The sequence below is a fragment of the Falco rusticolus genome, chromosome 12 (genome assembly GCF_015220075.1).
Source record: "Falco rusticolus isolate bFalRus1 chromosome 12, bFalRus1.pri, whole genome shotgun sequence".
Classification (NCBI taxonomy): Eukaryota; Metazoa; Chordata; class Aves; order Falconiformes; family Falconidae; genus Falco; species Falco rusticolus.
The window spans coordinates 9,429,509-9,449,452 of NC_051198.1; the positions used below are offsets into that span (position 1 = coordinate 9,429,509).

General features: G+C 42.5%; 1 protein-coding gene across 1 annotated transcript; it reads right to left on the reverse strand.

The window, feature by feature from the left end:
- Positions 1-217: 217 nt before the first annotated feature.
- On the reverse strand, positions 218-18,827 carry QPCT (glutaminyl-peptide cyclotransferase). Its single transcript, XM_037405629.1, has 7 exons — positions 18,506-18,827; positions 13,716-13,862; positions 11,023-11,304; positions 8,284-8,460; positions 7,308-7,407; positions 6,716-6,832; positions 218-5,196 (listed from the first exon to the last, which is right to left on the reverse strand). The coding sequence occupies exons 1-7, from the start codon at positions 18,626-18,628 to the stop codon at positions 5,051-5,053; spliced, it is 1,092 nt and encodes a 363-aa protein (XP_037261526.1). The 5' UTR covers positions 18,629-18,827; the 3' UTR covers positions 218-5,050.
- Positions 18,828-19,944: the final 1,117 nt, after the last annotated feature.

The following is a 19,944-nucleotide window of genomic DNA, read 5'->3' on the forward strand; positions in this document are numbered from 1 at the left end:
ATCACTGACAGTTCTGAGTCATTACTGGAGTGCTTAACCTTTGGAGCACGCTTGGAACAAGACTGCCTAACTTGCCTCTGCTTTTGCATTGCTGTTCTGCTGTACATCTAGATGGCCGCATTTCTTCAGGGCCTTTCTCAGAGAGCTTTTCCCTCTGGCTGCTGTCTTTTTCTTCACTGCTCTGGTAACAGGGAAAGGCCTTTTAGAAAGACTTCAATTTTTTTTTTTCTGTCCTCCTGTGCAGTATGTGTCTTGTAATTCCCTCGCCAATATCTCCTCTGCACTTTCCTTCTGCATCTCTTGGCTGTTGGGGAGTGGGTTGCCTGTTCCTGTTGTTTCACTTGCAACTCAGGGTGCTATGTATTGGCTTCCACCTTGCTTATCTGTATACTAAGTCTCTCCATTTGTCCAAGGTGGTTATATGGAGCTGTAGTATCTCAGGGACTCCAAAGACAGTATGGTACCTGAAGATAATGGGTGTGATAGAGAAATCTTTCTCTTGTAGAACTGAGTTGAGAAAACAGCCTTCATTTGAATGTTAAAGATCTGTGGCCTCTTCACCCTGGCTGAGGATTTCTTTTTCTGCACAAGGACATTACTGTCCTGTTTTTTGGTGGTTTGGGTTGTTTGTTTGTTTGTTTTTTCCTTCCCCTCTCCACTACTTGTGTTTCTCGCTCCACTGCGTGGGAGGAGGGTGTCACTCTTGCAAACAAAGTAAGGGTGACATTCTGCATGACAGTATCTAGCCAAGATGTTTTAGGCTGAGGGTAGTGTCCAGTCTGCCATGGTACACAGTCCACGTAAGCTGCAAGTAGGGAATCTAGTTCTGTACTTCATTTGCAACAAGAGAAACAGCTTCGCTGCTGTGTCAGAAAATTTAATGACCTGGAAAACTTGCGTTTAAAGATTAAAGCAAACTTAAAACAATTGGCTGTGTTTCTGTGAGGTCAGTATTGGCTCAGAAATCACCTTTGTTTCATTACTTTGTCTTTATGTGTAGTCTTACACGTGCCATTGCTGCGTGGAAATTCACTAAGTACAGAACACTTGAACAGATTCTCTGTACCTCTTGGGTGCTGAACTAGACCGCGCTTTCTACAGCATCTGCAACACCTTAGAGCCAGCAGAATGTTTACAATATACTACTCTCGTGTGGCCTATTTGAGAATTGTTCCTTACTCCGGTTTCATAACCAGACACTTGCCCTTTTTCTGACATTTTAAATACATTGTATTATATTGATCGCATGCCAACTTGTTTTTGGTAGAAAATTAAAGCTCCATTTTATTAAAAAATGAAGCTGATCTTTGATTTAAAATGAGAAGGGAGAATAAGTATCCCAGAATTCTGAGTGCAATATAATCACTTTAATAAAATTATTTTTTGGAGTGATTGTTTACAATATATATCATGTGCAGACGATAAAAGTTCTTTTAGAGATTAGAACAGCTTTTTAGCTGCTTTATTGTTATGAATATATTAAGAATATTTGTTAAATCGGCACAGAGTAAAATGTCTCCTTTTATACGAGGAAAATAAAATCAGTGTCATCCTTAAATGACAAGGAAAAAGTGGTAATTTGTGTACAAGATTTTATAGTTACCTTTTTATATACGTTGATCGTTTAAGTGATGCTCTCAGTGAACTTCAGTCTCGATGAGTAGATGTGTGAAACTTCGGAACTGTTTTGCTGGGTCTGCTACCAATATGGACTGCGTCCTTGTAATAATTCTACAGCGAGCGTTTTTACTGCCTTTTGTCTTTTATAACTGTATTTTGCTGTTAGGTGGTCACAATCTAAATGTTTCTTTGAAATGTGGTGAATAATAACTGTTAATTTATATGGTCTTCGTTCCTAGTAATAGGAATGCTGCCCCAGTTGGAGAAAAAACAGAGGGTGGTACCCTGTGATTTCTGTCTGCCAGAGCATTTGGCGTTGTTACTCCCTGAACTTGTTCCAGCAGTGATTGCCCAGGATCGCTTCACTTACAGGTAAATTCATCAAGCTTTATAGAGAATGAGCTGCGTGTACCATTACTTAGGCTTAAGCTTCTTGCAAAAACTGCATTGTCCTGATACAAAAGGAGCTACAGCGCCTGCTACAGCACAAGTAACTAATGTAATATGGGGGGGTGGTTGCAGCTTTACCTGTTGAGTAATGGCCTTTGAGTTCCTGCTGTTCTGTGTTCCCTTCACCCCGGTAGTAACCACACGCAGCTGTGGGAGGGCTCCGAGAAGCCAGTGACAGCCTCGCATGGCTGGGAGATTGCTGATTCCCCCCCACACCCCTTGACTGGGGTGCGACAAATCCTTTACAAGGAGAAAACGTGTGCAGCAGTTCTGCTGATGTGTCTAATTCTTGGCTTAGTTGATGCTGCCACCATCCAGCTGGGACAGAGAAACTAGCCAGGGAGAGGTTCTTCAGCAAAAAGCCTGTCTCCGAATGCTGAAGTGATTACCTGTACTGGCATGTTCAGGTCCGTAGGATCTGGATACTTGATAATATTCAACATCGAGACCAACAGTAGAAGAGATACCATCACTTGTATTTTTTGTTTTCTGGGTATTTTATCACATGGCTAGAATTTCTCCTGCCTGTTTGTTCTCCTCTGCCTTAGCAGTGAGAACCCTCCTTGCACCATGTTTTTGCCTCGTTGACTACTTCAGGTTCTTATGCTTTTGAGAGCTTGGATTCTTGGATGCATGTGGTTACTGGGCAGATGTGAGTTTTCCTCTCAGCAGTTATTTTTTTAAGTGAATGATGGCTCATATGAATTCCTAAGATGATGACCCTCCCTTCTAAGTAAACTCTTTCCAGGGCTCACATCCAGTTAGGAGATGGCCCTCTCTTCCTGTACCAGAAAGACCCCAAACTCAAAACTGATGTTTTGAGAGCCGTTGGGTCATATTACACCAACCCGTACCTCATTTCTTTCAACTGAGTAAATGTAACTCAAGAAAACTGCATGCTCAGGCTGTGAGAGGTTGGTGACAAAATTGACATGCCAGAGACTTGGTGTACTACGTGATTAAATTATGGTTTTAACAAACTCTGATAGGTTTTTGTAAAAATAGGCTTTTTCCAGTTGCAACAAAACTCTGATCCCGCATTTCATAACGAAGCCTATTTTAACTTTCAAATTGTTGAAGCAGCAGAGTAGCAGTGCACCCTGCGGGTGCATACAGCATTTTGCAGAGGCCTGGCAAAGTATGAAGTAACACAAGAATTCACCTGTAAAAACGGAATTAGCCATACAAACTCCTGTTTAACATATCTGTATATAGTCATTTTGTTACGGTTTTATTGCCACTTCGGAGGGTGCAGTAGGTGCCTTATAACCGCTCTGAGTATTCAAACTTAAGAAGATTTAATGTAGTTGTTTAGAATGTTTTCTCATGGGCTGAAGTAATGGAGAATATGACAGCAAAGACTCCAGATAGATAGCTTTGATGTATTTCCACAGACGTACAGTAATATCTGAAAATAAATACATCTGTCCAATTTGTGGAATGTTCATTGTATTCTATTTCAGAAGTTGCATGCAAAGTAGAAACGTTTCTCACAAATGTTAAAATAGATGGGAAAACATAAAGGGCTTTTGTTTCATCTTGAACAAGAAAATCAGATTGAATTTCATTTTCAGGCTGTCCTGTAATAGAAACATTCTACAAGTTTGCATTGTTGTAAATACACATTTCTGTTGCGACTTTAAAGTATATATGTAAATATTTTAGGTTCAGAAATGTTTGCTTTAGGAAAAGGGTAAAATACAGGCCAAATCTGACATGCCTACAACTGCATAGCTTATTTCTTTTTCAAATCCCTTTGCCCGGGATAGAATTTTCTAATGAAAGAAGTTCAGAGAGTAAAATAGCTTGATTAATGTTTGGTTTGGGTTTTTTTCTTCAAATGCTGTCATCTTTTTCTTACCAGTAGAAACCATAGTTTTGTAGGTAGCTTTTGAATGTTGATTCTTCTGGCTTCTCCAAGTGGTTTCATTCCAGGCTAGATTTCTGCCAGTGTTACACTAAATTTACTGAATAATTCCAATAAGGAATGTAAAAGCACGGGTTGTTAAACTGGTATCTTTTTCTGATATAGGCTTGTCCTTATTTTTTTGGTGCTTAAACTGTCTTCTTGCTTCTGACTCATTTTACTCTTGATAGATAGTACTTTCCCTTTTAAATTATATTTATTTTAAACTCTAGTTTCTGAAGTGATCGCTTTCCTAGTATGATTACATCTGATATAATCTGTATTAAAAACAGCAGGGGTGTTTGATTTGGTTTTTTGGGGGGGTCAAATTGTGAATGATTCTCACATGAATGAATGGTGTGTGCTGGGGTATTGCTTCCACACCCCCCCCTACTCTTCAGTTCCTATCTCCTGTGTTGCAGCCAAAGCACAACGGAACCCCCCACGTACCTTCCTCTTAGCATCACTCCCCACCACCCTTCTCCATCAAAAAGTATCCAACAAATGACAGAGAAAAATTAATTTGGGTTATTTCTCGGGTTCCTGGTGTCAGAGCAGGGAGGATTAAAAATCCCTTCTGTGTCAGGAGTTCTAGCAACTCATTTCAGAATGAGGTGGTTTAGTGCAACGCAAAGTAGATACATGTTTTAGTGTGAGTTTTGCCTCTTTTAATAATGTGGTATAAATTTCCATTGCTGAACACTGCAAAAGTTGGTCACACCTTGTAAAAACTGCAGCTAACGCTTAAGTCGGGAGGCATTCCCTTCTGGGATCTTAATATCTGACACAAAACAGTGATAACGATCTGGAAAAATTCTGCAGGTTTTTTTTTTATTCAGCGGTAAGACATGGAAAAATCAAATTATTTCCAGGCTGAAACTAATTCTTATTTAATGCTGTCATATTTGGCTACATGGAACATTGGGCCAGGAACCTCTGAATCAATAATAGGCCTAGTAAGAGCTATCATTATATTTTGCACCGCTTCAGTGCTCGCCAGTGTAATTACATAGCAGATGTGAAGGTGGGCAAACAGTATTTAGAATGAAGTACAATTTATTGCCATTTTGTGTATCACAGGTTTAGATATTCCAGTACAAACACTTGCAGGATTTTGCTGAGATTGTCGATAGTAGTTTTGTCAAGGTTTTCTTCTGTGTCCTCCATGGTATGCCATACTGCAGGAAAAGGGGATGGAATCAGATGAAGGACTGGAACTCCTGAAAGGAGGAAAATGAAATTTGGAGAAGAAATATTGGTGAAGTTCTGTTAAGCCAATTAATATGTCACTGTTTAGCAACAGTCAGGTAACTACTCAATAAACTTACTTTATAGAGGAGTGTGTGTCACTGCAGCTTCCTTTTACCTTTTTTTTTTTTTTTTTTTTTTTTTTTTTTTTTTTTTTTTTAAGCCTTGCATCCATTTTGTTGTGTTTCCTAGAACTGGCACTTTCCTTTCTTTTAAGTTTACCTCTTTTATTATTATTTTTTTTTTAAAAAAAAAGATCCTTTGCATTGTAGGTGTTGATACCATGTTTAGAAGCCACAGAAGGGCACAGATATCGCTGCAGCTCCCCAAACTGAAAACCAATTGCCGTGTTCTTGGACAATGTTAAGGCTGAGCACTTTTAGAAGCATTTTTTAGTCCTCTCCATAAATGGTAAAATAGGGTGTCTGTATTTTTACTCTGTAAAATAGAACCACTGTAATCCTCAGGTAGAAGAACTTCCACTTGAAATGACTGCAACATCAAGCCACCTATACATGCTGCAACTTTAATGTAAAAAAGGAGTTAAATCAGTCTTCTGCTTCCTAATTGCTTTTTTGGGGGGGAGTATTGTTTCTCTCCAGCCTCTTTCCTGTTTTACTACTTTTCCTCTCTCATTTTTCAGCTGCGTACTGCTAAGGAATCTGTTTTCTTCACTAGGTGCTAATCGTGAAAAGAAAAGGTTTTGAGGTGTAGTCATTGTATTCCCTTATCAGCTTCTCCCATGTAGGATTTTTGATATCCCTGGACGTGCATGTATTGGTTGTGTTGGTTTTGTTGGACCTGGGCTCTGCCTTGGTGTGAAAAATGAAAGATTCATGGTGTAGGTGGCTGCCAGGAGAAATGCTTAGGTAGGGAGTCCCACTTGCAGGTGTGTGCCTAATTCCAGGAGGGATTTCAGGCATATTGTGTCCTTTGCTATTTCTGCTGGCTACTCCGTGCACCTTTCCCACCCCTCAAGCTGGCAGCTGTGAAATCTACATTCTCTTTAGGGGACGAGAACATCTAATTTCAGTATGTGAATTTCTGCAGGAATCGGTGCCTCCAGATTTAAACAGGTAATAAGGAGCGTTACTGTAACTGTGACAACAGACCTTTACAGAGATTTTTGTAGTCTTTGAAGATACAACCCTCAAGTGTTTCACGGCTCCTAGAAATAGTAACTGGCTGGCTAGTGTGGTATGTAGGGATATCCCACTGGATCAGAATTGCTTATCTTTGTAGGAGACACTACTGCTGACAGGTTTTTCCATTATCTGTGCCACTGGAGCTGTGCTCCTGCAAAATGATGATGGGTATGTTGTATCACTGCTTTTGTTTGGGTATCTTTTCAAAGCTTCTGTAAAGTTGGATTTGGAAGCCTCAAGCTGGGGCAAATAAGCTTGAGAAACAGGATCATGTGCACGTGCTTATTCATGAAATCATGCATTTGTTACTGAACAATAGACTGTAAAATATAGGAGCTTCCGGTACCTCTTAATAAAAATGGAACGTGGTCATCTTCAACCAGGCCTTGATATAAAGTATTCTGGAAATACTGCCTTTCAAACACATGGTTCTTCAACAGATTCATGTTGTGTAGCTCTTGCTCTGTAATTCACAATGCAAGTGATTATTACAAATTTTGGACAATAGGAGGCATGCAAGCATGTTTGATTTACTTTTCCTCTCACGTGGAAGCTTTTCCCATCAAAGAAGAAAAAGGCATGGATGACAGTCTTTTGCATTTGTTTAGTACTTAGAAGACCTCAAGACTGGTGCTGTTACTGTCATTTTACAGAAGTGAGAACTAAAACACAGAAGTGAAGCAATTCCCAAGAGTTGCAGAGTGACAATCAGTAATAGAATCTTGTTTCGTGGATTCCAAAGGTCTGGGAATCTTCCTCAGTTATTAACTAACTATTCAAATCTTTGTGTAAGTTTAAGATGCAGTAAATTTAACACTTACATTAATAAATAGTATAATTGTAGAACAGAAAAATAATCTGATTTACAGGACTTAATACATTCAGAAGGTATACCCCAAATCTTCCAATTCATCAAGAGCCCATACCCTTCTCCTTACCAATTGCTTGAAGCCTCTGAAACCATCGAATAGTGTTCGGGAAATAATTGGGGAAGACTGGGTTTGGTGCACCAATTAAATCCAGTAGTACAAGCAGGTCCTACAGAAGAAAGAATCTTTAATACAGAATTCTCTACTACACCACCATCAACCACAGCAGCTGCAACCAGACCTCTTGGTTCCTTATAGGTCATGACTAGGTCTTTGATAGCCCTGGCCAAGATCTGGCTTTTCTACCATGGTGCCTAAGAACTCATTAGCAGAACCTGACTCCAATCTGATGCATTTTGCCATCTTTTGGAGGAGCAAAACGGTAGCCTGCTGCTCTGTTCCTCAAGCTGAAGCAAACTGCATCACTTTGTTTGCAGTTTGTGTGTTATATCCCTTTAAAAGAAAAACTAAGGTAGGTGGGGAGAAAGAAGAGGAAATTGCTGCTTCCCCAGAGAACAACAAAGTCTGTCAAGGGAAGGACATTTTATGAGTCACAAGATACAGTGACAGAAGAAAAGTGTCTCAGCAGTGAGCAGGGAAACTAGAAGGCAGTAGGGAGAACGGAGCAGACAACCAGAATGTTAGCAGGAATCCAAAGGGAAACGGAGCTTGCTGTAGCTTAGCGCTGAGGTAGGGGAGGTCTGTTCCTAGACTGATGATATGTCTGTGTTCTTCCCTACTCACTTTGAATTCTCTCTCTTGAAGAAGGTGGGTATCCTAGTTTATGTTCTAATTAATTTGTGTATTTTTATTTTTCTGTGACTCCTCCTCATACTTGCATGGAGAAGGTCTAAGCAGATTCACCTGAAAAGGTCTTGTCAACTCTCTGTTTTATCACATCTCATAAAATTTCCTCAGGCTTGCTTCTTCCCATTAACTTTGGTGGGGTTCATGGTTTCTTAGGAATTTGGCCAATTACTTACTAATTAAATATTTTTTAAAATGTAATTTACTATTACTCATTAAGGAAGTGAAAGTCACTTACTATGCCGTGCAGCTGATTTGTGGTTGTTGAACCAGGTGGATGTGGAGTAGATACCATTTTCCGAGCCAAGTGTTGAGATCCGTAGAGGGAATCGGAAGGGGACCACCGCACAAAGGCTTCTTCACCATCAAAAAAAATGAGCTGAAGTGAAAGGTCTGGTCTTGACGTTGAGCTGGTCTGTTGGAGGAAGTTAAAAATAACAAAACTCATTCTGGTCAGAACATGAAATAAAGGACAAATACTGTAGTCATGTCGGCAACATCGGTAGGGGTGTATCTTCAGGTACCCTATACAAACCTTCCTATGGCTGTTAAAACATGCGCTACCGTGTAATAGTAGTAGTCTTTATTATTTATCTAGTACATCATTATGTACTTATTATTTATCTAGCACAGTTATATGTTCTCCAGTCTGGTGTCATTTTGGTTCTGGCTAAAAATTTCATTTCTGACTTTAGCAGACACGAGCTGAGTATGTTGAGACAGGTCTGCAAAACCAGGTAGCAGAAACATCATCTCAAATAACAAGAAGACATGTCAGCAACAACACCCGATGCGAGTGCTCATGGTATTACTCAATAACGCCACAAAGGAGTAATGCCTCTGCTAGAGTTGTGCCTCTGTAGCGGTGAATTACGTATTTGTAAAGTTGGTGTTTTTTTGAGGGACAGAGTAGCCAGTCGTGAGAAGAATGACCATTTCTTTTCCCTTAGGGGGACTTGCAGCCACCAAGGCAACTTCACTCTAAAACCAAAGCACAGGAGTGGAGCAGATACGCCCTTCCCTTTCAGCAACCAAAAATATCATAGCAGTAAAAACTGAGAATATATATCATTAACGTATTCAGGGTCACAAAGGAGACATGTGTGTGAAATTTCTTCCCCATGTAGAAGGAGCCTTTTTTCTGTCTCTGTTTACTAACTGAAGCCTTGTTGGCACCAAAAGCATTTCCTAATAATCTACAACACGGCTAAACCCAGTTTGGTTCTGCTATAGGAACAGTTTTGGGAACTGTAGTCTTGGCAGTTGCTATAAATATTTTAACCCCTCTACTAATTAATGCTATTTCAAGTGAAATCACGTGATGTGGTTAAAAAGGTGGGGACACCGGCAACAGTCATGTCCTGTATGGGCTACAACTTCCAACTAGCTGGAGCTGATCCAATATAAACAGTAGTGGAAACTTCCATAAAATGTTGCTCACGTAGGCAAGTTGATATTGATTATGCTTACAGTGATATATGGATTTCTCTAATGCAGTGCTTTGCTGCCCTTTGTCCTTTGCACAGGACAGAACTCTTTTGATAGCAGTCGGTTTGCATTGCATTCTGGAAGAAACTGTATTAATGCTATTTGAATTTTAGAAAGTAGTATTTGTAGTATTATGTGCTATTACTGTTTAATACATTCCCAGGTCTGAATAAAGTAGAGATGTCTTTTCTCTTTAATTTTAAATTTACTCTATGTAACTGGAGAAACATGAAGATAAAGATCGCAGCTTCAAGTCAAAGTATAAATAGATTTGGCGGAAAACATAACGAAGGCTGTTACGCTACTATAAGCAGAGCAAAAAGGTCATAGCTAATGTATTAAGCAGATGGATGCCAAAGTATATTTTGTTAAGACTGTACAAATGGTAGCCTGTGCAAAGTAATTAGATTGTCATTTTGTCAAATGCTGTCATCTTACATGATAAAACAATTTAATCAAAAAATAATATGATACTTGAGAAAAAGTCCAGTCTTTAAGTCAGCATGCAGGTTGTTCCATAAATAACCATCAGGCAAATGTATTCTAAATGAAGGCATATGGATTACAGGAGTGCTCTGTTTTGTGATTAAAAACACTGGCATATTCTTAATTTCTAATTCTGAAATATTCTTCTGTCAGAAGGCACCAAATCAGTCTCTGAGAACAACTGCCAAGTAATTTGAATACCTGAGCCGAGTGTATTCCCAATGCTTTGTAAAGCATTTGAGAGACCTTTACCTACAAAAGCTCCGGTAGTGTCCAAGTGTTCTTCTGTAAACAGTAAATGCCGAACCAGCAGGTGGCACTCATCGATCTGTGATCCTGCGGCCTCGAAAAGCCCGTAGGACCCACAGATTTTGCACCTAGCAATGGCAGCACTTCAAAGCAGATTTTCATAGTGTAGGTAACACAGACTGATAATATTATGCTATTGCTTGACTGTTTTCCTGTACTCAGCCATCACTTGTTTCATAAACATTTAAATTGATAAAGGAAAACATGAAGAAAAGTTTGAAACCATCATGGGATGGAGGGATGCGTATATAACTTTCCTTCACATCGATTAGTTCATCTGTCTCCCAAAACAGAATACAACTGAGAGATTTTAAAAGTGCAAGATTCAGAAAGCAACAAAACTTTGTCAGTGACCCTAGATGTTACTGGATAGAGAGCAATTTCTGAGTAGGGTTCTGCACCTTTTCGATCGAAGGTAGGATTATAGTTCAGAGTCTATGAAACGTATTATTAATGTAGAAATTGTTATTTTTATGTAGTATATATTTATTAAGTGACTTTTAGATAGCAAGCCTTTGCCTACGAAGTTTTAATGTGATAATGTATTCTAAAGTTCAGTTCTTCTTGAAGTCAGTAGGAGTTTTACTACGGGCACAGCAGAGAATCAGGCACGCAGGCTGTGGGAGAGAACACGGAAGTGCCCAAAGGCCTATTGCTGATGCAAAACCAAATGAAAATGAAACAAGCAAACTACCTTGATCAGCTGAAGCTTGTTGTCCAGGGCACGTGCCAGCTCCAATATCATAGCACAAGGCACGGCTGAATCAGTTGCTCCTACAAAGACTTTCTCATGCCATTGTTGTCTAAAGAATTTTGAGTCGTAGTGGCAAGCAAGTACTAGATGGCGTTTTGCAGAGGGGTTGAGAGTGCTAATAATGTTAGAAAATGTTTGATATCCATATGGTGTGTACCTCTGAAATGTATCTTCTTCAATTTCCCAACCAGCCTGTAATCTTTGAAGACGGTGCTTGATATGCTGCATTTAAAAAAAAGATAAATCAGATTAATATTGCTTGCTTTAGAAAGATGTTGCAGACAAACTGTTATCGGCTAATTAACAGTGGCACTTAAGCTTATTTCTGTAAATTCATGGTATTTTAAACGTTAAATTTTTAAAACCAAAAAATGTAATATCAACATATAAAATAAGCAACATCCTTGCTACCTTAGCCTTTGACTGACTTGCTTTTCATTTTTTCCTTTCATCTCTTGTCTTTGGAGTGTGAAAGTGCTTTGAATGATTGCCCATTACTATGACACATTAAGATCTTGATCTTTGAAGTTTCCAGGCCAGTGTTTTTTCAGGTGTAACCAGGACAGATTTAACGTTTACCTCTTCAAATTTAAACTCAGTTATGCCCTTAAATTAAATGTCAGAACTGGCTGCAGAGAACTTGGCATGGCTATTTTGACATAGATGCCACAGCACTATAAAAAAAATGCTGGAGAGTTGTTGGGGTTTTTTTCGGTTGTGGTTTGCTTGGTTGGTGTGGGGATTTTGGCTTTTGGGGTTTTGGTTGGGGTTTTTGGTGGGTTTTTTTAGCTTCTATGAGAAAACCAGCTTTCAAGTGATGTAAGTTGTTTACAAGGCTGTAAGAGATGGTCTGATTCCTGGAAATTAAAGAAAGAATTAAACATTTCAGAACAATGTTTTAAAAATGAAATCTTCTGAGTGTAGCTCATGTAAAGATAAAAATTAAGACAGTGACTCTATAAAAGAGATAATTAATTTTTACGTATCTTCTTACCTAAAGAGAATACCTCTAACCCCAGTTAGATACTGAGTACAGAGTTCTGGCTAACTCTTATTGGAGGGCCATCTCTGTTGAGCAACTTATTTTTATGGATCCCTAGAGTGCTTCTTCAAGACAGATTCCTCTCTTCAGATAAACATTAGGAAAAGCCTCTAAGGGGGTGGGGGGGAAATACACTTTGAAGACTTGTTCTGCTCTTAGTGAAGTCAGTGGGAATCCTGCCATGAATTTTAGCGCTAGAACAAACTTCCATTTTGTTCGTAGTCACCCTCTAAAAGCTTTTATGGCATCGTTATGGTCTGTCTGCTATCTGTAGGCAGAGCAAAGGATGTCTGTTACGGATTAAGGGGAATATATAAGCCTGGATGGAGTTCCCAGTGTGCGCTAGCTGTAACTGGCAGTAGCCTTCTCCCTTAAAGGAGCCTGGTGCTTTTTCTGTGTCTTAGAAAGAAATGTCATTTGTTTCAAACTCCACTGTGCCTTGACAATGGAGGACTCTTTTCCTTTGGTGGGGGTCTACTTTAGTACATGCATTTAGTACCTTGTAACAGGATGATCCCATTTTGAACATGGTTTGTGGTTTTCTAGCCTAGACTCAGCTGGTTTTTTTGTTTTTCTTACTTTTTCCCCCTTTCATTTGGCTGCCTTCCAGGGTATCACTAAAGAAACCACCAAACTAAATCTATAGACGTGCATGCGCGCACACACAAAGCATTAAAAAGCTTTTTTTTTTCCAGTTTACAAACTGCAGAGTAGCAAATAAACGTACTGTAGTTAGGGCTGTCTTGGAGCTGTTGCGTCGCTGCCTGAAGGGTAGATGAAGGCTAGTGAGATGTTGTGAATGTCTTGCAGTAAATTCAGCTGTACCAGTTTTGGTCTCCTGCTTGGCTAACATAATCCAAAGCCAGCACAGCACACAATCCTGAAGATGCACACCGTGACTGCGGAGCAGAGGTGCCGACAGGGCAGCAACCCAGCCCGGTGGTAGCTCCTTGTAGCTCAAATACAGCGTGCTGGAGCTTTTACTGGCTCGGGGTCAGGTGCAACCTGGACGTGTTAGCCCAGCATTAACGGGCTGCTGTGCTTGGGCCAGCAGAGCTAGCTGGTGTGCTGCTTGGAGCTGTGCTGCCCTTCATCATGTTGACCATTTCACCTGCCTGCCCGTTTGGGCCCCTCTGATCCCTTTTTGTGTTGATACACTTGTCTGAAGCAACACCGCAGGGGACTGTAACAGCACAGAACCTCTCCAGAAATGGGGCTGGGGGGAGCCTGGCATTTATTTCACCCTTGTGTATGGTCCCAGGGGTTTGAACTGGTGACCAAAAACCTGCTCCTGTGAGGGAAAGGACAACGGTTGTGTTGTACTTTTGGTACCAAACCTGAGGCAAGCTTTTTAATTAAAATAATCAATTTTTTAAACCGGTGTTTTTATTTTTTTTGTCATGCTATGCAGCCTTGGGAAATAACAAAGTGCAAGCTGTGTCATGTAGGCTTTGTGCAGTCTAGACTTGAACAAAGACAGGGTTCATCCTACTGAGTGAAAGGAATGTGTCTGCCCCGTTAGCGGTCACTAAAGGCACTCAGAATATAAATAATAGATGTTCTGAGAGGTTTTCAGGAAATACTGTCTTACCTGTCGTACGACATAATTTCCTGGTGATCCCGAGTATCTTTCTATCAGGATTGGGCGCAAATCATTCTCCCACATTTCAGAAACATCTGTGTTTGCTGCAACTTTTTGAATAGCATCAGAATGTAAAATTCTTGGTTGGTGAGAATACTGCAGATGGGAGAAAAAGGAAAGATTGCTGTAACTATTACTAGACGTTTTAACCATAGTGTTCTTCAGAATTACAGTAAATGTGATGTACTGCTCTTACTGACAACAAAAAATTAATTTTAAAAAAGGTTTTCTCTCAAAAATGATTGATATTTTTAAGTTCTGTGGCATCTGTATCTTTGATTTCCATGCAAAATGTACTAGTATTAAAAACACGGGAGAAATTTTAAACCTATGAGCTAGCTGTAAAATCTCAACCCATGATTGCGTTCTCTCTTTTCTAATCTCTTAATTCTGCATGCACCCAGTCATGTCTGCAACCATGCCACCTTCAAATGAGTTTTCCACTGAGACAAACACAGGAAGCTTTGTTTTTAGTAGCAGTAATATTTAGCTTTACGCTGTGTCTACATTGCGAGGTGCTGTACTGCAAAGGAACGCATAAACCAGCTCAGTCCCAGGAGTGAGGCTGTGTCACTGTGGCCTCTGCCCACAGTGGTGGTGGTGGTGTAACTACACAGCGTGCTGGAGCTCGTCTGGGGCTAGCTGGGGTATACGTCAACTTTGTGACACATGGGTTAACCTCAGAACTGGCAGCTTGTCTCCTGTGGCAACAGCTAGCAGTGCTAGCTACCTCTCAAGCAGCTTCTTTTCTGTTGCCTGAGCACAGACCTTTAGAGCTATTTCAGGTGACCTAGAATACACCAGACATCCTTATGGGGCTGGCAAATGCATGTCTTTAATGTGCAAGAGCCTTGTGCTGCGATGGAGTGATAGCTGAATCCCAGGTGGGGTCCCCAAGGACATCTCAAATGCCCCTTTGGGCACCTGATGTCTATCCAATGTCTAGCAACTGTCTCCTCAGGAACTTCCCTAGCCACTCCTGTTTTCATAGATCCCTATTTTATGCACTATCTTAGGATGCTCCTATGATACCTATTCCTTATTTCTATCATAGGGAGTTCCCTCTACTCTTCTTTCTCCCTGAGAAATCCTGGTCTGTTTATTTGTTCTTTGATCGGAATTGCCTTACATTATTGATCAGACTTGCTGTCCTTCAGTGTACCCTGTCTATCTCATCCTTTCTGAGATGAGGAAAGCGAGGGAAACTGCAATGTGAGTGCACCATCACTTATAGTAATAAGTGATGTAATAGTAATAGTAATAGTGATAATGGTATTTTATATTTTATTATTTTCTTTTCTTCAGACTGTTTAATAACTGATTTGCTTTTGGGCTGCTGCTGCACCAAACTGACGTTTTCATAAATCTATTTAACTCCATGGTTGTATATATTAACAAAAAATATTCATTCCCTCTCCTTTCCCACTCACTCATGCGCATCATTTCACATTTCTCTGAACTGATTGCTGAAACTCATTACCTGGCCAGAAAGTGTACTGACCTTGAGATCTTCTGCAGCCCTGTATAATGACCTGTTACCTTAATTACCCTGACTGATGAACATTGTCAATGTTTTTTGCCTCACTATTTGTTGTCTTTTCTACTTCATTTGTGTGTGTGCACTGAGCAAAGCAGGCACAAGAACAAATATTTTATAGACCTCACTGTAAACATTTAATTCTACTCTTCTCTTATTTCCTAGCTGTTTATCTTTGCATGGAACCTCTTCTCTAATTCCACTTCAGTTTACTAGTGACATTAAGTAGAAGGAAGACAAAAAGACACTGAATCCTACGATGCCAATTTTATTATAGTGTTTAAAGCTGAATTTTAAGACTATAAAGACACCAAATTTTAGGATGTGCAGTTAACATTTTTAATGCTAGCAAATTTAGACATGGGTTGAAGAAAAATTGCATTTCATCTGATATAAAGAAGAACTTTTACAAGTTTGGAAAACGTATTGAAGATGATGCACAAAGTGTCTTTTGAAAGACTAAAAGTTTAATATGGTGGAATTTACACCAGCATACAAAAGGCACAGAGAAAAGAAAATGTTGTCAGGGAGCTGTTCTGTTTGAGGAACAGGCTGTAAGAGGAGAAAGAAAAAATAAAGCAACTTCAGAAGAGTGTAGGAGGACAATTTAATTAGGGAAGCTCAGCAAACAGGCCTTCAGTTGAACAAGTCAAGGGCTCTGTTAAAATGTGGAGTCACCTTGCTTCTCGCTGTAGAGCATGCCAGGGAATTGGGGTCACTGAATCACTTGCAAAGAAACATCATCGTCATTATTATTATTATGAAAGTACCAATGTATGAAAACACTTCAGAAGAGGGGAATAAATTCCCGTTTCTTCAAATTTGGGAAGTGAAAGGAATTACAAAAGTGGTCATGAAATAAAAGAGAAGTGGAATGAGATCTGTGGGTGACTCATTCCTTACCGTGTTGGTCAGTCCCCGTTTCCTCCGTGGCTACAGCAGGGAGGCACAGCAATGTACTTACAACAGGGCTGTCACTAAACTTTTTGTAGTAAGCTGCACAGAAATGCAAGACTTCAACTTCTACAAGCAGCCCACGCTTACCTGCCAATTTTAGTGTATTTCAGCTCTGTGCCAAGGGAAGTTGGCTTCTAAGAACTCTTAAGTTTAGGACCCAATTCCTCCTCCTCAGTGAGAGGAGGAGGGGAAGGTCTGTTCACTGCAGAGTTTCAACTTATGGCTTCCTTTAGGGAGAAGGAACAGAAGTTGTCAAGGGACAAGAATTTGTAGAGAAAGAGGAAGTGGTTCTTGGTTAGTGCCTCCATGGGCAGAGGAGTTCAGATGCTATGGTTTGGCAGTTAGATGATACTACTTACATCATTGGCAAGTAGATTGACTAGTAGGAATGGAATGAGCTGGAGTGTGTTGGTGTGGCTCAAGGGGGCTGAAAAAAGGAGCACTGGGGCTACAGGCTTGTACTTCGACTAGTATGACTAAAAGATTTAGCCTCGTATATTCTTATGTATTATATATACATATATATGTATTATGCATACTACAGATATGTAGTATCTGTACATAGCCTGTACAGGAGCTATATATATAGTAAGATACAATTAAAAGAACAGAATTACAAAGTTTCTCCAACCCAATACTTACTTAAGTGGGGAGTGAATAAAATCAAAGAGAAAGGGAATGACTGAGGAGCAGCTGGTGGCAAATGAGCTTCACAAAGGAAGACTAGGGGAAATGTGGACCTGCTCTGGAAGGAAATGGGAGACCTAGTTACCCAGGCCATGGAGAAGGCTGAGGTGTGCAGTGACTATTTTGCCTTGGCCTTCACTGGCAAGTGCTCCAGCCACACTGCCCAAGTCACAGAAGGCAAAGGCAGGGACTGGGGGAATGGAGAACCAGTGGAGTGAATTCAGAGGAGGACCACGAAGATGATCAGCGGGCTGGAGCTCCTCTCCTCTGAGGACAGGCTGGGAGAGTTGGGGTTGTTCAGCCTGGAGGAGAGCTCTGGGGAGACCTTCGAGCAGCTTCCAGTACCTAAAGGGGCCCTCAGAAAAGCTGGAGGGGGATTTTACAAGGGCCTGTAGTGATAGGACAAGGGGGAATGGCCTTAAACTGGAAGAGGGTAGGTTTAGATTAGATGTTAGAAAGAATTTCTTTACTGTGGGGGTGGCGAGGCACCAGCACAGGTTTCCCGGAGAAGCTGTGGCTGCCCCATCCCTGGCAGCGTTCAAGGCCAGGCTGGATGGGGCTGAGAGCAGCCTGGGCTGGTGGGGGGTGTCCCTGCCCATGGCAGGGGGGGTGGAACTAGGTGATCTTTAAGGTCCTTTCCAACCCAAACCATTCTATAAGTGGCACATTATGATGGAAGCTTCATTTTGCCAGTTTTCCTGGACTCTGCTCTATTGGTGAAGAAACGGTGCACTGGATTAGTGGAGTTCAGTCAGTTCTGGCTGAACTTTGAGTTCAGCTCTTCTATAAACACCTGGAAGTGTTTTCTGCTTGGATATTCCTGAACCCTTTAACTGAATGTAATGTGCAGCTGTATGCCCTCCCATCTTCCATGTGGTTTAGTTCTTCACAAAGAAACTGTTAGTGTTTCATGATGGACCGCTAAGAGAAATCAGGAGTTTACTGCTCATTACTCTTTTTCTCGAGATTGCTTTTTTCACTGTTTCAGAGAACACTGAATTACAACTGACACAGGATGGCTCTATGACACGTTAGGGTATTATATCCATTTAAAACCGTTTTACAGTAGCTGTCAGCACTGTCCCTGCTTGTTTTCCCTAGCTACATGGGCATTGCTGGAAGAGCCATGTTCTCTCAGCCTGGAGGCACCGTTCTCCGAATCACGCTGAAAAGCGGCGTGTAACTGAATGTTACATACAGTACAAATTCGGGGTTTGATCCCTCTTGCCCTGCTCAGGTTTCCCCTAATTCCCCGGCTGCCTCAGCCTGTCGCTCCAGCAGCCCGGTCCCGGGTGGCGTTAAGGCATCGCCGACACACGAACGCGTGGAGCCGCCCCGCTGCCCGCCGCCATCCCCGGGGGGCGAGAGGGGCGCCATGTTCCGTTCCCCTCCCCGCCCCCACCTGCGCGGCGGCGGGCTCGGCGCGACGGGGCCTCAGGGCGGGCGGCGCCTCAGGGCGGGCGGCAGCCCCGGCAGCCGTTCCCGCCGCCCGGGAGGGCGCTGGCCGCGGCCAGGCGGAGGGGCGCCGAGAGCCTTGAGGAACGCAACCGTGACCCACCTTCTCCAGGGTCCACTCTGCGCCGGTGTCCCCGCCGTGCGCCAGGTGAAAGCAGGCGGCGGCGCAGAGGCTGAGCGCCCCGAGCAGGCGGGGAGCGGCCGCCGCCCCCTCGCCCCCCGCCATCCCTCTCCTCTCCCCTCACGGCTCTCCCGCCGCCGCCTTCCCTCCGCCCCTCCGCGGCCCGCGGGCGGGAAGGGGAGCGCCGGGGCCGGGGCGGGCGCTGGGCTCTGCCAGGCTCCGCCAGCCTCTCCCAGCCCCTCTCCCCTCCGAACCGAGCCGCATCCTTGGCGCCACGTCAGCGGCGCCCGGCGGGCTGCCCGCCACCGGCCCCGGGCCCGCCGCCCCCGCCCCGCTCCCGCCGCCCCCCGCCCCGCTCCCGCCGCCCGCCGTGCGGCCGCGGGGAGCCTGCCGGGGGCCGCTGCTCCGCGCCCTGAGGCGGGCTGGAGCCTGCGGTGCCCCCCTGAAAACGCGTGTTGCGGGGGGGCTCCCTGCGGTCCCGGTGCCGTCCCTCCCGGTGCGCCTGACCGAGGGCGGGCGGGGGCCGCCCCCGGGATCGGGCCCATGGCCAGTGCCAAACGGGTGTGCGCGGGGGTCTGGAGAGGCAAAGACCTATGCAATTGCGAAGCGGTTTAATTTATTATTCCTTAAGCTCCTCTCACCACCTTTCTTAGGCCTAAATACTTGCTAGAATGACAATCCCATCTTGCCATTTTACATTCTGTAGTTATACCATTGACTGCCAAGGAAGCAAGATCTGTAGTCAGGCGCTCTCTTGCAGCAGACCCCAATGAAATGATTAAACCAAAGATAAAAGCTTCTGAGCACACAAGCCCTTCTTTAGTCATTTGACATCCCTGTCCTTGCTCTGTGGCATCGGAGAAAACATCTGACTATTCCGCATCACAAATGCTCCATTTAAAGCCTCCGGTTCTTACAGCATTCTTAAAGTTCAGGCTTAATGCTGAAAAAAATTGAGAAAAAAAATATGAAGCAAGAAAGAAATGAGGGCGTGAGGAGGAGTATCATCTTGCTGCTCTTCAGCCTCGTGCTGGAAAGCCACATCCTGGCAACCGCAGCTTTGCAAGTGCTCAAACTGTCTGTGAGGGCGATATGAGAGACGTGGAACGATTTGTTGCTTTTCAGATTCTTGACACAGATTCCACTGATTTCCTAGAAAAGCTGGTGGACCTGCTGCCCAGCATACAGATGGGATCTCTGGTGGTGATAGTTTTACTGCAGATTCAGCGTCCTTACGGTTGATACTCAGAATGTGGCTGTATCCAATTTTTTTCTTGTACATGGGGAAACGAAGATTTAATTTAAATAAATGTCATTTCTTTCCACTCACAAAAGTCCACACATTGCTTTGTTAGGAAACTGGTCCAAATGCAAAGGCAAGTCACTGGTGAATAGGGAGAAATGGACAATCATCTGATTAC

What these genes read in the sequence shown, in the direction of transcription:
- QPCT (XM_037405629.1), bottom strand. Translation starts at nt 18,628, where the DNA reads ATGGCGGGGGGCGAGGGGGCGGCGGCCGCTCCCCGCCTGCTCGGGGCG. An exon ending in CAAATCAGCTGCACGGCATA is followed by an intron (nt 7,408 to 8,283) that starts GTAAGTGACTTT and finishes TTTCTTCTGTAG; the next exon opens with GACCTGCTTGTACTACTGGA. An exon ending in CGTTCCATTTTTATTAAGAG is followed by an intron (nt 5,197 to 6,715) that starts GTACCGGAAGCT and finishes TCCTCCTTTCAG; the next exon opens with GAGTTCCAGTCCTTCATCTG.